The 16,739-nt window shown below is 36.0% G+C and overlaps 1 protein-coding gene across 1 annotated transcript in view; it reads right to left on the reverse strand.

The window, feature by feature from the left end:
- Positions 1–16,739, reverse strand: part of SLC7A11 (solute carrier family 7 (anionic amino acid transporter light chain, xc- system), member 11) — an 80,724-nt gene that overhangs the window by 43,594 nt on the left and 20,391 nt on the right. The window contains exons 4-6 of the mRNA XM_010830268.1: positions 16,335–16,460; positions 11,149–11,248; positions 4,298–4,342 (exon numbers count right to left, since the gene is read on the reverse strand). Coding sequence (XP_010828570.1) covers positions 4,298–4,342; positions 11,149–11,248; positions 16,335–16,460 — 271 coding nt within the window. The remainder of the gene's footprint in view (positions 1–4,297; positions 4,343–11,148; positions 11,249–16,334; positions 16,461–16,739) is intronic.

Genomic DNA, 16,739 nt, shown 5'->3' on the forward strand with positions numbered 1-16,739 from the left:
ACAGCTGCAAGGAGATCCAACCAGTCCATTCTGAAGGAGATCAGCCCTGGGATTTCTTTGGAAGGAATGATGCTAAAGCTGAAACACCAGTACTTTGGCCACCTCATGCAAAGAGTTGATTCATTGAAAAAGACCCTGATGCTGGGAGGGATTGGGGGCAGGAGGAGGAGGGGACGACAGAGGATGAGATGGCTGGATGGCATCACTGACTCGATGGACGTGAGTTTGCGTGAACTCCGGGAGTTGGTGTGGGCAGGGAGGCCTGGCGTGCTGCGATTCATGGGGTCGCAAAGAGTCGGACACGACTGAGCGACTGATCTGATCTGATCTGATCTGAAACAATAACTCCTTCCATAGATCCAAAGCCACTTTTAGAGAAGAAAATATAAATTATAAGAAACACCATGGGAACATTTTTTAACACTACAAATATAATCATATAACAGGAATTTTGCCCCAAATTTTAGTGTTTTATAAGCTTTAAAGAATAGATGAGACTTAAGAAAGAAGTCATGAGCTATTTGGATTCCATTATTAATATTCCATTAATTTCCCAGTGTATCTCTCATTTGCTACATTAAGGAACTGTTCTATAAGTCATAGTCATAATAGCAGTTCAGAAATTATTCCATAGAGCAATGTTAGTTAATCTGAAAGATTTCCACTGAAATTAAATTATATGTAAAGGGTAACTAATTGTGATCATGAAACCTTATTCTACATTCTGTATATTTTAAACACATCACTACTTTCACTGATCTAAATTAATGATCTCTTTCTCTATCAGGTCACAATTTTAGGGAAATTATACTGCCCAGGTGGAAAAGGACAGTAAAAAGTATTGTATCTCCAGCTGATGATTCACTTCACCAGCTGCCAGAATGCTGCCCATTACAGCACACCTGGACACATGCACCCCTGACTGATTGGGAAGCACATTTATCTTGGCATGTCACAAAGGAGATGGAATAATAATTATTCTCCCTTGTAACTAAAGGTATTTGAGAGCTGTGTCTCCCTACAAAATAATACAAATTACACAGCCGGACAAGGTCTGCATAATTTTACCATCTGTTCTCTGTATTCAACCATCAATATTTCCCAAAGCAGTCTGTTTTTTTAAAACAATTATGAGTTTTAAAAGACTTGGATTAACTGTCAACATTTCAGAGGATTATTATTTTTAAAATTAATGCATTGAATATTGGTTGATAAATACATATTACAAATTAATACTTTCCATTAGGTACTTTCCATAGTACTTTTTATTAAGGGGATTCTGCAAACTTCTCATATTCTGATTCTGAGAAAATAAATGTGTTGTCTGAGTTTTACAAAGAATCTTCCATGCAAAAAAATGGAATATCTGAGTACCTAACATAAAAGAACAGAAAGAAATCAGAGGTTTCTTTCTTCAGCTGAAGTCTTGGCAGTTACTCATCATCTTAAACTAAAAATCTAGGGATCTGTACTCTTTCCTGAAAAGTTCCTTAGTTTAAGAGCTTAAAATATAATTTTAAATTAAAAATATTCTAGGAAGAGTTAATGAAATTTGCAGAATCATAATTTGCAATAAAAGACAACATTTCATCCAATGTAACCAGTGATAACAACCTTAGTCTTATACAAGTTTCAATATGGTATGAAATAATGTTTTTGTATTTCCTTCAAAAACACCAGAAAAAAAGAATTGCTTAGGACATTGAAAACTAGAAAACATTCTTATGGGAGTAACATTTTACCTTGTTCCAAAAGTAAGAATATAAAAGTATTAGCAACAACCAATTGTGTAGAGATTAAAATAACAGTCACTAATCTACATTCTTTATACATATCAACTCATTACCACAATCCAATAAGGCACATACTATTATTATGATTACTTTTTGAGATGAGGAAATCTCTTTGCAACAATGATGATGATGGAAAATCATTGAACCAATACATCAAAGTTCTTTAGTATTTGTATATCTATTGATCGTGGACATTATCTATGTGTGAAACTAAGGCTCTTTAAGAAAAAGAAAAGGGGAGAAAGAGAATCCTTGACTGGCATCTCTCTGACAAAATACATCAAAAATTCAGATCAAGCTAATAATGGCATAGTCTTGATATGCTTAATATGCACAATAGTATTATTGTATACATTGAAAACAAAACCTATGCTTAAATTATTAAATAACATTAAAAAAGAATATGAATTATCTCCATGCCACTGAGGTACCATGTCATAAATGTTATATTATGGGTTCACATCCAAACCGACAGTTTGCCCTTGTTTTCAGAAGAAATTATCTCTGATAATGAATTTTAGCAATAGGTCTCTTAAAATGTTTTTAGACTTAAGAGACAGCCATAAACCACAGCTATCTCTTTCACACAAAGCAAATTCAATAAATACTTTACATGAAACCTAGTAAGAGAAGTCTTTTCTCCACATTGCTACTTACACATGAATTATTTAAAAAAAACAACAGAGCAACCTATTTATCTCTGTAATCAATAGATTTAGAGTCAAAATGTAGTTTATCATTTCAGAGTAATGCTAGAAAAACTAGTTTCTGGTAAATATATGTTCTCAACCACAGTTCTAGTTATAAAGATAAAAAGATTGCTATAAATTTATATTTCTCAATAAAAGAATCTTTTCACATGTTTAAATTTGCATAAAGTAATTTGCATAAAGGTTACATCAGATTATGAAATACTGTTTTAACCTCAATTGCTGGGTCGGGAATATCCCCTGGAGAAGGGCATGGCAACCCACTCCAGTATTCTTGCCTGGAGAATCCCATGGACAGAGAAGCCTGTCAGGCTACATACAGTCCATAGAGTTGCAGAGTCAGACATAACTAACTGACTTAGCATGCACACATGCTGGTTTATGTGTCCAAAATTCTGACAACTCTGGTATTTGGCCAGATTTAATCAGCTTCTAATATACTTGCCGCCAGAACTTTAGTCTACCTTCATTTGAATTGTCAACCCTTAGGCATGTTCTCTGAAGTCCAGTTTACTTCATACTGACTCACCTTCGTGCTTGTTTCCCTTTCTTCAAAGTCTGTCCCTTCCTCTCCCTTTATCTTCTTTTCTCTCTCTCCTTTATTACCTAAGGAACACCTGGGGCTTCTCTGGTGGCTCAGTGGTAAAGAATATGCCCGCCAATGCAGGAGACATGAGTTCAATCCCCAGGTCTGGAAAATCCCCTGGAGAAGGAAATGGTAACCCACTCTACTATTTTTGCCTGGAGAATTCCATGGACAGAGGAGCCTGGTGGGCTACAGTCCATGAGGTCACAAAGGAGTCAGACACAACTTAACTAAACAACAAGAATCACCTACTCATCATCTGAGTCTCTGTATAAGCAACATCTCTCTAGATAATATTTCCTCCTTTCATCTCTGTGAGACTGAGAAAATAATCTACTGTGGTACCAATCACACCATGTTACAGTTATTTGATTACATATTTGACTCAATGACTAGACAATAAAATCTTGAACACAAGTCTTATTCATCATGTAAGATGATGCTCAATAGTTGGAACATGGTAGATATTTAATAAAAGTCAGATGAATTAAATAGCTTCAAAATTCTGTCTTTATCTTACACTGTACTACTTCAATTGTCCTTCTTTTGGATTTCTGGCCATAGATTATGTGATTTTCCCGTATAAAGTCCATTTTTTATACAAATCATAAAAATTCATTTTTCAAAGTTCTAGATTAAAAATAATTCATTTTGGAACATATATAAACCATCATGCCACCTAATTATAAAAGGATTCTTATCAACAACAAAAAGTAAAAGTAGTCGTCCAGCTTCTCAAATTTACAAGTTCCTATGATATTCTACAGCTATTTACAGGCTTTCATAACTACTTGTTCATTAATTACATCATTCTCCTTAGTTGGATAGTTATGAAAAAAATTCACATGAATCCTAGAAATACTCAAGTTTTGGAGTTCACAAATTACAGAACATTTGTGAGCAGCCAAGAGTCCATTTTAAGTTGTATGTATATTTTTAAGAAATGAATTACCTAAAATATAAATCTATTCTTTTATGCTTTCAGGTAATCAGACAATTTAAATATTGGATGTAGAATGCACAATAAAGTTATTTACATCTAACTTACGATAAAATCAAGTACATTTTACTGCCCAAGACACTGATGATGATGATGATGAGAAAGCTAATTAGCCCCTGCTGAATTCCTTCTTTAGGTCCACTTTTTAACCATATAACCTTACATTTTATTCCTTATGAATATTTCACAGTAAATATAACTTACTTACTTTTCAGGATTTTCTACTTCTTCAGTAACAAAGTTGAGATAAAACCTAAAAAGACATACATAAAGTACAAACCATTAATAAACTTTATGATCACTATCCAAAGTTTCACATTTTAAATATTTATAATCAAACTCAGAATTATAAAAATTTTATAAACAAATAACCTAAGATGAAATTCTCCAACACTAAATGCTCCCGCATTTTATTTTTTCTATTAAACATTATTTATGGAGTTCTTTTCTATTTCTTAATTTTTTTATGGAGGTATAACATGAACAGCAAACTGCTTAGTGAACAGTGAACAAATCTTAATGTATAAACATGTAAACAGTATGTAAACAGTAAATGTGTAAATATGTATAATGTATAAACAGCAAACAAATCTCAACGTATATTGATAAATTTTTATTTATTTATACATCTACACAACCAAAACAAAGATCAAAACATAAAACATTTCCAGCACCCTAGAAGGTTCCCTCAAGGCCCTTTGCAATCATCTCTTTCATCCTCCCATAAAGGCAACCACTATTCTGATTTCTATCACTATAGATTAGTTTTGCTCATCTCAATACAATAGACTAATAATATCTGCTTGTATAACTATTATACAATATTCCTTTGTGTTTTGTTTTGTTTTGTTTTGTTTTTGCTGGACTTTATATCTGTTGGCTCTCATCCATGTTATTGTATTTAGCAATATTTCATCATTCTTTATTTTTGCTTTTCATTGTATGAATGTAACACCAATACAGCCTACCACTGATGGGTATTTGAATTATTTACAATTATAGCTATTATGAATATGGATACCATAAATATGCTTGTGCATGTCCTTTTGGGGACCATACAATCATTTCTCTTGTGCATATACTCAGAATATGATCACTGGATCATAGGGTAGGTACATGTTTATTATTACATTATTATTATTTATTTATTTATTTTTTTACCATTTTTGGAGTCCTAATTGCATTCCAGCAATATATGAGATTATTATGTGTTAGTCACTGGGGAAATAAAAGTAGGAAATCTATAATCCCTCTCCTTAAAGAGCTCATTGTTCATAGAATGGTCCATTGTGGATATAACAACACAGGAGGCAATGCTAGAGCACGTCCAGGTTACCAGGAGCCAGGGGTGAGGTCAAAACCAGACTGGCAGGTCATAGAAAGCTTTTGAGAGGAGGCATCACCCAAGTTGAGGCTTCAAAAATGCTTAACTATTAGCCCTGGTGAAATGGCATAAGGACATTCCAGGTGGAGTATAACACATACACATGTGAGTGTGGTAAAGCTCTATATGCACAGAGATATGAGCTACAGATAGGTATTCTGCAGTACAAAGGGTGCCCAGGGAGAGAGAATAGAGTGTAAGGACAAGATGCCCTCTGGCTTCTGGGAATCTAGATTTCAGTAGGGGTGACAGGTCAATAAAAACTTGTAGGAAAATAGAAGTATGATAATAACATTTCTCAGTTTTAGGGAATTGGCTTACCAGATATGAACACTGAGGCAAATAGGAAATAAAAAATGGGATAAAAGATTTGCACTTTTAAATTGCAATTTGCAATTTGCACTTCTTCCTTTCAATTCAGTTTTCCAATATGCATCCCATCCAAATAATCTCAAGTCATAAGGCAACTATAAGAACAACATGAGGTAAATATGCCTTATGCATAATAGTAACTATGAAGTTGCCAATTTTTTTGTATATTTAGGCAGCTAATTTTAGGTCCATTGTTAGTCAGTATACTATAGGCTGATACGAAAGAACATAACATTTTGAATATTTCCCCCAAGACCTGAACACTTCTGTCATCTCTTACATGACAAGAAGCATTCTAGACACATGATATTTCACTTTCTAGTCCCACAGGGTTGCAAATATTACCCTAAACTTATGGCCCAAGAAAAATTCAGATTCCTTTCCTTCACTTTACAACTCTCCTTATCCCACCCAGGAATGGTGGCTGCCTCGCATCCTTGACTTCTTTTTCCAGTCTAAAAGGACTGCTGGAGACCCTTTAAAGCCCTTAAAGTTCTCTTTCAAGGTTCCAAGATGCAGCAGACCCCTCAGATATGCACACATAGATAACCAAATCGTGAAGATGGGGAAACTAAGGGATCATAATGAATAGAGCTAGACATATAAGGACAAAGACCTTTCCATTTCTTCATTGTAGAGGCTTAGAAAATGTCCACAAAGTGAAAAAGTCATATTTTCATTGTACTCTTCCGTGTTCTTATTATTCCTTAGAAGATAAAATAGCCATTACATAGGTCCACAGAAGCACTGGTCAATAGGAACAAATTCTCTATATAATCTAAAACCAAGTGACTAGAATATAGTCCATCAGCCTTTAACATACTTAAAGTATCTCATAACTTAAAACAAAGATAAGAAAACCTGTCTTATTCCATCTTTATTCACAAGCAGGCACTTGATGCTAGTTGAAGAAAGCCTGATGATAGTTGAAGAAAGCCAAGACAACAGGCCCAAAATGGAGTCGTTTATGCTTAAGCCTCATGCCACCAAACCAAAACATAATTCAGTTAAAGTTTCACACCTCCCAGAAATGGAATCCAAAACCAGTCAGTTAGGAATTGCATTATTTAAGTATTCTGCCTGGTAGACTCTTGCTAGCCCCTAAATGAAAATAACTCCGTAATAATCAACCTGGTTTTTAGCTTAGTATAACTTTTTTGTTCCCACCCTTTCAACCTATAAAAAGCTTTCTCTTTTGTACAGCTCCCTGGAGTTCCGTTCTATCTGCTAGATAGGATGCTGTCAATTCATATCGATTTTTTCTCAAACTCTTAAAAATTTTAATATGATTCAGTTTATATTTTAATAAAGTTAAGGTGTCTGATATTTTAAGGACTATATGTGAAGCAGAAACATTTGAATATCTGAGAGAACGGTAGCAACAAAGGTGATCTAAAAGGTTAGCAGCCAAGGATATTTTTTAATGACTAGAAAGTAATTTTCTAAAAATAGAGGTTGTAGTTATACCAGGAAGGCAAGCAAAAATCAATACTTATATCTGGAATATGCACTCTGAGGGATTTGATGCGTTTGTTATAAGCCCAAGGCAATGGGAAGTACAAGAAGAAAATGAACAAAACAAAATCCAAGGAGGGAAAAAAAAAAAACTCACACAAAAACCACACACACACACTTAGAAATATTTCCAGGCCTCTCACTTCAAAAATAGCCAGTTCCTTCTAAACAGTTGTTTTAGAAACTGGTCTTTTTCCAACAACGTTAAGGAAAGAAAGGAAATATTTATGAAAAAATAACCCAATTTCAAATATTTTCCATAGAGAAAAGGAAAGGACTTGGGACATGGTAGCAGGGTGGGAAGGAGAAAGCTTCTTATTTTGGTCCAAACATTCACATCCTGTGGGAAATATACCTTTATGCTCTCCTAGTCTCCAGTCACGCATCCGTAGCGTTCTCTATACATCTACTCAAGTTCTCTAGAGAATATTCACAAGATCTATTGTTCCAGCTTTTCCATGATTGCGTATAAAAGGCACCGCAAAGCTAGCCATGCATTCTAATACCCAACTATGAATTATTTTAAAAATAAAGCTTATTCTTTAGATTAGATTTTACACAATGCTAGAAAATAATCCCAGCAGATGCTTTAGAAGACTAAATCCCCTGAGGATACGATTTAAAGGGAAAACACACACACACACACAATGAAAAACTATTTCCTATCACACGGTTCAAAAAAAAAAAAAAAATTCCCACCAAGCAATATTTAGCTTTGGATCAGGATATGGGACTGAAATTGGTTGAGTTCCCCTGGGCCACAGGGAGACTGCCATATTTCTCTGAATGCAGACGTTGGCAATAATATTAAAGTTGTTCTGACCCACCTCTGTGACCTGGCTGGGTTAATGATTTCTTTCCCCCAATCATGTTTCTGTGAAGGAGTTTTCATCATTCTAAAAAGGTCCAGCACTCCTCATACACCAACAGCCTGCTCTATTCGCATCCAAGTTCTGGCCTTGCCTTTTTCCTATTCAGTGGGTAGGTGGTGACTTGCTAAACGAACAAGGCCTCCCAGACAACAAGGGTCTCGCTGCTTTTACTTACACTGTGGGTGGTTAAGTTCTGAGGACAATGACTGATTCTGTCTCCTTATTTGCAATGCCCCCTACACTTTTATTTTTGCATCAAACATTGTCAGGGCAGGAGCACAGGGAGTGGAGGCTCATTTATGGTGCCCCACTTATAATTCCACAACATAGTCTTTTAATTCCATCATGAAAGACAAAGAAAGGTCAGAGAGGCAGGATCATATTTGGAAAGTGACTACATAACTCCCGCTTTGGGCACTCTTTTAGTTTCCATCTTGTTCCATTTATATCCAGATATTAACTTTTTCCTCTGGAATTCCAAACCAGCAGACTATTTCTTCTAAACACAGCTCCCTTTTTCTAAGACGGATGGCCACATATTAACAAGCAGGTTATTTCTGCCTACCTGCAAAGCAGCATTCAGGTAGCTGAACAGCTGTTGGAGACATACAGTTATTTATCTGTCCCATACATAAATCACTTGTATCAGATGACATTCATTTAAAATCTTGGCCTTAATGTCTTATGACTGAACCCTCTAGAATATAAGAAAACCAAGTTTCCTGTTCTTTAAAATAGGACATGGACATGAGGATTCTATGAGGAAAAGTATAATATAAACAAGGGTTCATGTAAACCCCATTTGCCCTGTAAACAGAGTACTGAAATAAATTTCTATGTCTAAGATGGAGCCACTAATCTGCAAGTCAACCCTGAGTTCTACACTTATTTCCCTGTTTTACATTCATTTTCCATTTTTCTCTTATTTGTTCCTTACTCTTCATCCCATAAAAGCTTCTTGTCTTCCACCTCATTTTTAAGTTTGGCTGGACTCTTGTTTATACCACCAAAACTGTCTTTTTAAAATCTAACAAGAGTAACATTTTGGGTTTAGTATCAACAAAACTAAAGATTAAGATAATAAGATAATTCAAAATGAAAAGACTCTTTATACTTGGAGAAAGCTATCAGCCCTCAAAAGCTTACAAAAGTGAAGATTTGCTCTCCATAAAGCAGGTGACTTGAGTATTCAGCCCTTGTAGTAGGGGAGTGAGTCGGGTAGAAGAATATTTTAAGATTCCGTGGGAACAGATGCATGGCACTCACAGGCAAAAGAAACTTCATTCAATAGAATTAATCAAAACTCCCTCATGAGGATCTCCACATTCCACATTCCTGACTGAATACTACCAAGCCCCCAACACTTGGCTCTAACTGAAAGCTTCTGTCACCTCCCCAACTTGCTCTGGCCCCTCCTGGTGACCCTCCCAGGGCTTGGCCACTGCCCCAGGGCACTGGAGCTCTGATCAGGCTGAAAAGCCATAGAATAGATGATTCCACTGCTAACCCTGGGAGCACAACTCCTTTTTTAATTTTTTTTTCTTGCTCAGCACCACATTGTGCTTTGGACAAAAATAAAGACTTCAAAAATACTAAGACTAACACACATACACAATGGCTATCAAAATATTCCAAAAGTACACAAATATTTTATGCTAGACTCTTCAGAGCTACAATTTTCTAAGAACTTCAAACATTATGCTTCAGATGCCATGCTAAAATCTTTAGTTCCTTTACTTTCCTAATCCTCCTCTAGTGCTCTGAATTTCCATAATTCAGTGAGATTAATAGGGTAAAAATTTCATTTATTGAAAAATATATTTTTATATTCCATGCATTAGAGAATAAAATCCTAAAAACTGAACAAAAAGAAATTGTGTTTGTATTTGAGATGCATTTACATAATTTTAAGCTAGTATAATTTGTTGCTTTTTTAGGCTCATAGAACATTCTAACTGCAACTGTACAATTAGCTCGATAAATTATTTTTTTAAAGAAATATTGCTACTAATTACTTCAAAACTGAAATTTAATTTTACTACAATCATTTTGATGTTTAAATAATGGCATTTCTAGTGGCATTTCTTGCAATAATCACCTCAACTGAATCTTACTAGATCAATAAAATTTAATTAGAAAAAATTCCCACTCAGAACCATGGTTATTGTTATTCAAGTTCCTAAACAAAACAAGACATAAATACAAAGCTTAATGCTTCAACCAAAATGTCATCACACTTTGACATGGATCCATGGAAATGTACCTATGCCACTGTGGTTTTATTCATCTTTTCTGCATTTTTTGTTTTCAAATGTCGAGGAAATTTTAAGGAATGCATAAAGTCCTTTAGAATGTATCAGACTATCTAATACATCTGATTTGGCTATCCCGTTTACTCCTTCTTGCCTTTAGAGTACCATTTTACCTCCTGGGAACACACTACTTATTTCTATATCTGAATTCTTTCTTTCTCATAGGAAGGTGGAAAAAAAAATCAACTAATCACTATTTGAGCAGACCTTGGAGCTTCAGCTTGGCAGGCTTTTTGACAAACAAAGTACTATTCTTTAATGGCTTTCGGCACTATTACGCCCTTACTGATCCATACTTATAAGTGATTTGTATTGGCTCTCAAGACTCAGCATTTGTTTATTTTTTACATTATCATGTTAAATTTACATTATCAAGTTAAATCTAGTATGTGCCTTGACTGGAAACCTCAGTGATTTTGTGTTGAGTTGTATACACAGTGCCTGGCCTGGTGAAGGGAGCTACGTTACCTTCCTCTCTTCAAGTACAGCATAGCATGTTGAATTACGGCAGTTCACAATTACCTAGCAGCTCACTTGGCACTTGAAGTACTTGAAGGAATTAATGAATCATCCAAATCACCAGTTGATAGTGATATCAACTTACCAGCCGGCGTACGCATACATTCCATAATAAAAAGCCAGTGGCAACCCCATAATACTTGCATCTCTTCCTGAAAAGGCATCTTTAAAATACTGTGTTTGCCCTGAAATAGGAATAGAAAGATTAAGGACTTTTCAAACAGCTGGTTATTATTCATTCTTTAACCATAAACATGAAAAGGGGGAGAAGGGGGCTTGGGGATGAACTATATCATTTCAGGTCTAGATTTCTTACTCTCTGCTCATTTCCAACTTTATCTACTAATGCTGTATCCATTATAGAGAAGGAATCCCAAACATATGCTGATTGCCACTAACACTACTTAACATTTATTTTAATAAAATCATGGCAAAGAGGAAAACAACATTTCAAAAACAGTCCCTTGCTTTAGCATGCCTCTACTCTTAACAGAGTTTCACCACGAAAGAAGACTAAAGGATCATCTGTAAATTATAGTGTTTAGAGTGTGATATAATTCTCAACAGCGATGATAATACAGTGCTTAGGAAGAATTATTCAAGGGTCTATCTTCAATGAGGAGGTGGCATGAAACCCCAAAACCACCTTCTCACATCATTTAACTTGCTTTTTTGGCTTTCTCCCTACAGTTCATTAGATACCTACAGGGGTTGCAAAATGCTGTGAAACAAATCTCTTTGGCACTTCCAGGCTTGTTTTATAAAGAAAAACTTATTGGAGCACAGTTGGGCTTACTTATTCATCTAGATACCATCAGTTCAGTTCAGTTCAGTTGCTCAGTCATGTCCAACTCTTTGCGACCCCATGAACTGCAGTACGCCAGGCCTCCCTGTCCATCACCAACTCCCGGAGTTCACCCAAACCCATGTCCACTGTGTCGGTGATACCATCCAACCATCTTATCCTGTCGTCCCCTTCTCCTCCTGCTCTCAATCTTTCCCAGCATCAGGGTCTTATCCAATGAGTCAGCTCTTCACATGAGGTGGCCAAAGTATTGGAGTTTCAGCTTCAACATCAGTCCTTCCAGTGAACACCAAGGACTGATCTCCTTTAGGATGGACTGGTTGGATCTCCTTGCAGTCCAAGGGACTCTCAAGAGTCTTCTCCAACACCACAGTTCAAAAGCATCAATTCTTCTGCACTCAGCTTTCTATATAGTACAACTCTCACATCCATACATGACCACTGGAAAAATCATACCCTTGACTAGACGAACCTTTGTTGGCAAAGTAATGTCTCTGCTTTTGAATATGCTATCTAGGTTGGTCATAACTTTCCTTCCAAGGAGCAAGCGTCTTTTAATTTCATGTCTGCAATTGCCATCTGCAGTGATTTTGGAGCCCAGAAAAATAAAGTCAGCCTCTGTTTCCACTGTTTCCCCATCTATTTGCCATGAAGTGATGGGACTGGATGCCATGATACCATTAGTCTATGGCTAATTTTACTCTCCAAAAATAGGGCTGATAATTGTTGCAGAGATCACACGGCACACAAAGTTGAAAACATTTACTATCTGCCCGTTTACAGAGAAGGTCTGTGGACCCTTACCTAGAGAACAGCACTGTTTCCTTCTAGAAACATGGAAAAGAAACTATATTGAACTTTAAATAGGTTTAAACACATTGTTGCATCAACATGTAGACTGCTTTTATGCATCACAGTTTTCTCCTCTTTGTGATGGGACTTTTCTTCTATATCTTTTGGATAATTAAAAAATAGAAATTCAGATTTAGTCAGTCAATATTCAAAGTAAAGCATAATGAGTTTCTGTTTCCCAAAGAAAATACAAATGAGATTACCTAAATGGGAAATACGACTATTTCAAAATTGGCTATCACATAAGTAAATAAAAGGGGGGGTGGAAGATAGATGGTGTACATAAAACTCTCTTCACACTTAAACCTCAGTTTTTGTTTGCAGTTTCCAGACAACAACATATATATCAATACAGTGTGAGTTTTGAAGCCAAAAATGGAGAATATTGTGTTATCCACTAAATGACTCTCTCAAAATATCCAATTCCTAAATATATCTCATTTTTTAAAATGACACTGTCAATTGAGAAATATCTGTTTTACTAAAACATCTCTGTGTCCTCATAGAAGAAAAACACAAATCTTTGAACCCAGATTAAAAACATCTGCTGTATATTGCTTTATCATGATCTGTGGTCTCCTAGGCCTTATGGGACAATATTGCTAAAGTGCAATGCTGAATAATCAATAAAAGATACAAAACTTTGTAAAGATTGAATCCTGAGCACAAAGTGTTACAAAAGAGAATTGTTTCCAAATTTCAGGAGTATTTGGCTGCATAACAGAGATCTCAAGAAGATGAAAGTTATTAGATTCAGAGGAAAGTTTAACAAATCCTCATAAGAGAATACAGAACATACAATTATTTTCTGAATTTCATTAGATCAAAATAAATGTAGAATCTGGGTAAGTAAAAATTTTCTCCTCTTGAAGTTTTTTGTATTAATGTGAAACATATGTGATAAGTTAGAGACAAAGAAATATCATTGTTTTATAGTAATAGAGCAAATATACCTGCTAAGAATACTCTCCAAAATATTTAACTTACTTTAAATGTGGTAAAATTCCCAGGTCATTTCTCTGCTAAGTGAGATATATAAGGAAACCTGGTCACATTAAGCACTGATAATGAAACTGGAGACAGACCACTGCCATGTCCCCCGCCGCGTGTTTGTAGAAAAGTTTTAGCCTCCTAGGCTTCCCTGAGTTCCAAAGAGCGATTTTAATCATAGAAGTGAGAAAATGCAGAAACAAAGGAAAGCAGTCAAGAAAGATAAAAGAGTAATAGTTTTGCTATAAAGCAAAATTAAAGTTCCTTAATTATTCCTTGGGCTTCCCTCGTAGCTCAGTTGGTAAAGAATCTGCCTGCAATGCAGGAGACCTAGGTTTGATACCTGGGTCAGGAAGATCCCCTGGAGAAGGAAATGGCAACCCACTCCAGTATTCTTGCCTGGAGAATCCCACAGACAGAGGAGCCTGGCAGGCTACAGTCCGTGGGGTCACACAACGTAGCAACTAAAACCACCACCACCAGTTGTTCCTTAGGGCTACAGCTGACATCCTGAGTCCTATCCTTGAGTTGTTTCCCGGACATTAAAGCCTGTATCAGGAGGAAGAAGCTAATTGTAAGATGACCACAATCACATAGCCTGCAAATTGGCTGGAACCTAAGGATTGATAATGTTGACCTCTGTGACCTCATCTTTATCATCAACCTATCAGAGTATTGTGCAGGAGCTAATCAGGTACCCTGTGACCTTCTCCCTCACACTCTCTTTAAAAAGCCTTTCCTAAAAGCTACCGGAGAGTTTAGATTTTTTTAACATAAGCTGCCCATTCTCCTTGCTTGACTCCCTGCAACAAACACTATGCTTTCCTTCACCACAATTTGGTGTCAGTAGATTGGCATTGCTGGCCCTTGGGCAAGCAGACCCAAGCTTGATTCAGTAACAATACCATAAATATTAAAGGATCATTCTATTGTAAGTGTCAAAAAAAAAAAGATATGTCATGACTTCTGCTCTCAAGGAATTTGCAATACAGTAACATTTGGGCAACTGCACCTCACCTCACCAACATATATAATTAAGTGGTAAAAACTGACTACAGTCTTACATCAAAAAGAGAAGAGAAAAAAATTATCTTTGTTTTAAAGGACTGCATGTCATTTTTTGGAATCTAAATGACTCAGTTTCTGAACTTTCCAAAAATATAAGAAATTCTTTACAGAAATATAAAGAGCCCAGAAAAGGAAAGCGGTAACAAAATAAGTTACTTTCCCTACATTTCTAATGGATCAGATAAAGTATGAGAAGGCCAGCTCTGTGGAGACCAACATGAATTAGAAGAGTTCATGTTTTCCCTTCAGTGTAAGCTATCGTATTAAAGCTCTTCATTGTGTTTATTTTGAGTTGGCTGAGGTTGCTGAATTTGATGCAAACATTTAGCCGGGAGAGTTCTAAGAAGTCCCACTAGGTTTTATTAAACACACAGCAGTAGTTCCCTTTCCCTGGGTACAGAAGGACAAATCTTTCCACCTTTGTTGTCGTTTAATGCCTCTACCTTCAGCAATGATTTTTTGTTTAATTTTGGAATTTCCTTTTGCCTTGAGTGATCCTACTCTTGCAACTTCATTAAATTTCTCTATAAACTCCTTTTCTTGGAACAGACAACATCAATGTGAACATGAAATACTGTATGTGCCAAAGTTATACATCACTCCTTTATCATTTCTTCTTACTTCCTTACGTATTTCCTACTACTGTGCCCATTGTTAGTTAAATAACTCACTAGATCTCCTTCTCCGGAGAAGGTGATGGCACCCTACTCCAGTACTCTTGCCTGGAAAATCCCATGGATGGAGGAGCCTGGTGGGCTGCTGTCTCTGGGGTCACACAGAGTCAGACATGACTGAAGTGACTTAGCAGCAGCAGCAGCAGCAGACCTCCTTCTCACCCAATAATTTCCCCTGAATCTAAGCAATTGCCTGTGCCTTCTTACCTAGAACAATTGAAACTCTAAATGACATCACTCTCAACCATCTCAACTCTAGAAAGGCAAATACTCCCAGATATTGGTGTTACATTTCTACAGAAATGCAGATTTTACATTAAAAAAACGTAACAATAAAATACATTTTTACAACTATTTTTATTGTCAAATAGCATTTTTTTAATGAATGCTATTTCCATATCTGACTCTTCTGTCAAAATTCCATTCTCAAGGTAAAAGGAATAATTAAGAAACAGTAAAACAATATTTTATCATTTTTCATTATTTTCCAGATATCTTTTTCTCTCTCTAATCTTTAATAAATGCTTGAACTACTTTAAAGTAAAAATAAGAAGACATATTTATCTGTAGTTGAAGCTAACAGCTTATTTTTTTTTTCCACTTTGTGTTTTCACTACAAACAGTTTAGACCAAGAGAAAATTCACTGATGCCTTATTTTGCTGCTTGGCCCAGGCTTAATCCTCTTGTTGCCAATCAGCTGTAAATACCAACTCTCCCCCCAATGTTGCAGGCTTTCAAACCAATTAGATGACAGTATAGAGTCTAAGTTCCATGAGCAGAGAGACTAATTAAGGGATTCTGCTAGTACAAGTGAAAGTCAGTGTTGGAAGAGATCAAAAGCAGATACGTATTTTAAAAAGCATTTACTTTTCAGTCCATACCTTTAATTAGCTGCATCACTCCAGGGACTATAATTATCAGAATTGCTGTGAGCTTGCAAAAGGTTAGGAAAATCTGGATCCGGGCGCTCCAACTGACACTCATGCTATTTAGGACCATCACCACAGCTGCAAACAAACAGATGAAGTTTCAAAAGGTGAATCCTCAATAGTACACGTGAAGATGTCTTGGGTCCTGGCTACTCAAAGTCCCAACCGTGAACCAGCAGTATTGCCATTCATTACCTGGAAGCATTTTAGAAATGCACAATCTCAGATGCCACCCCAGACCTAAGGACTATAAACATGCATTTCAACCAGATCTCTAGGTGATTTTTATGCACCCTGAGGTTTGAGAAACTGGATAAAATCTGCAGGCAGTAAAAAGTTATCTCTTGTTCTTTGTAT

This window comes from Bison bison, unplaced genomic scaffold (genome assembly GCF_000754665.1).
Source record: "Bison bison bison isolate TAMUID 2011002044 unplaced genomic scaffold, Bison_UMD1.0 scf7180017864517, whole genome shotgun sequence".
Lineage (NCBI taxonomy): Eukaryota > Metazoa > Chordata > Mammalia > Artiodactyla > Bovidae > Bison > Bison bison.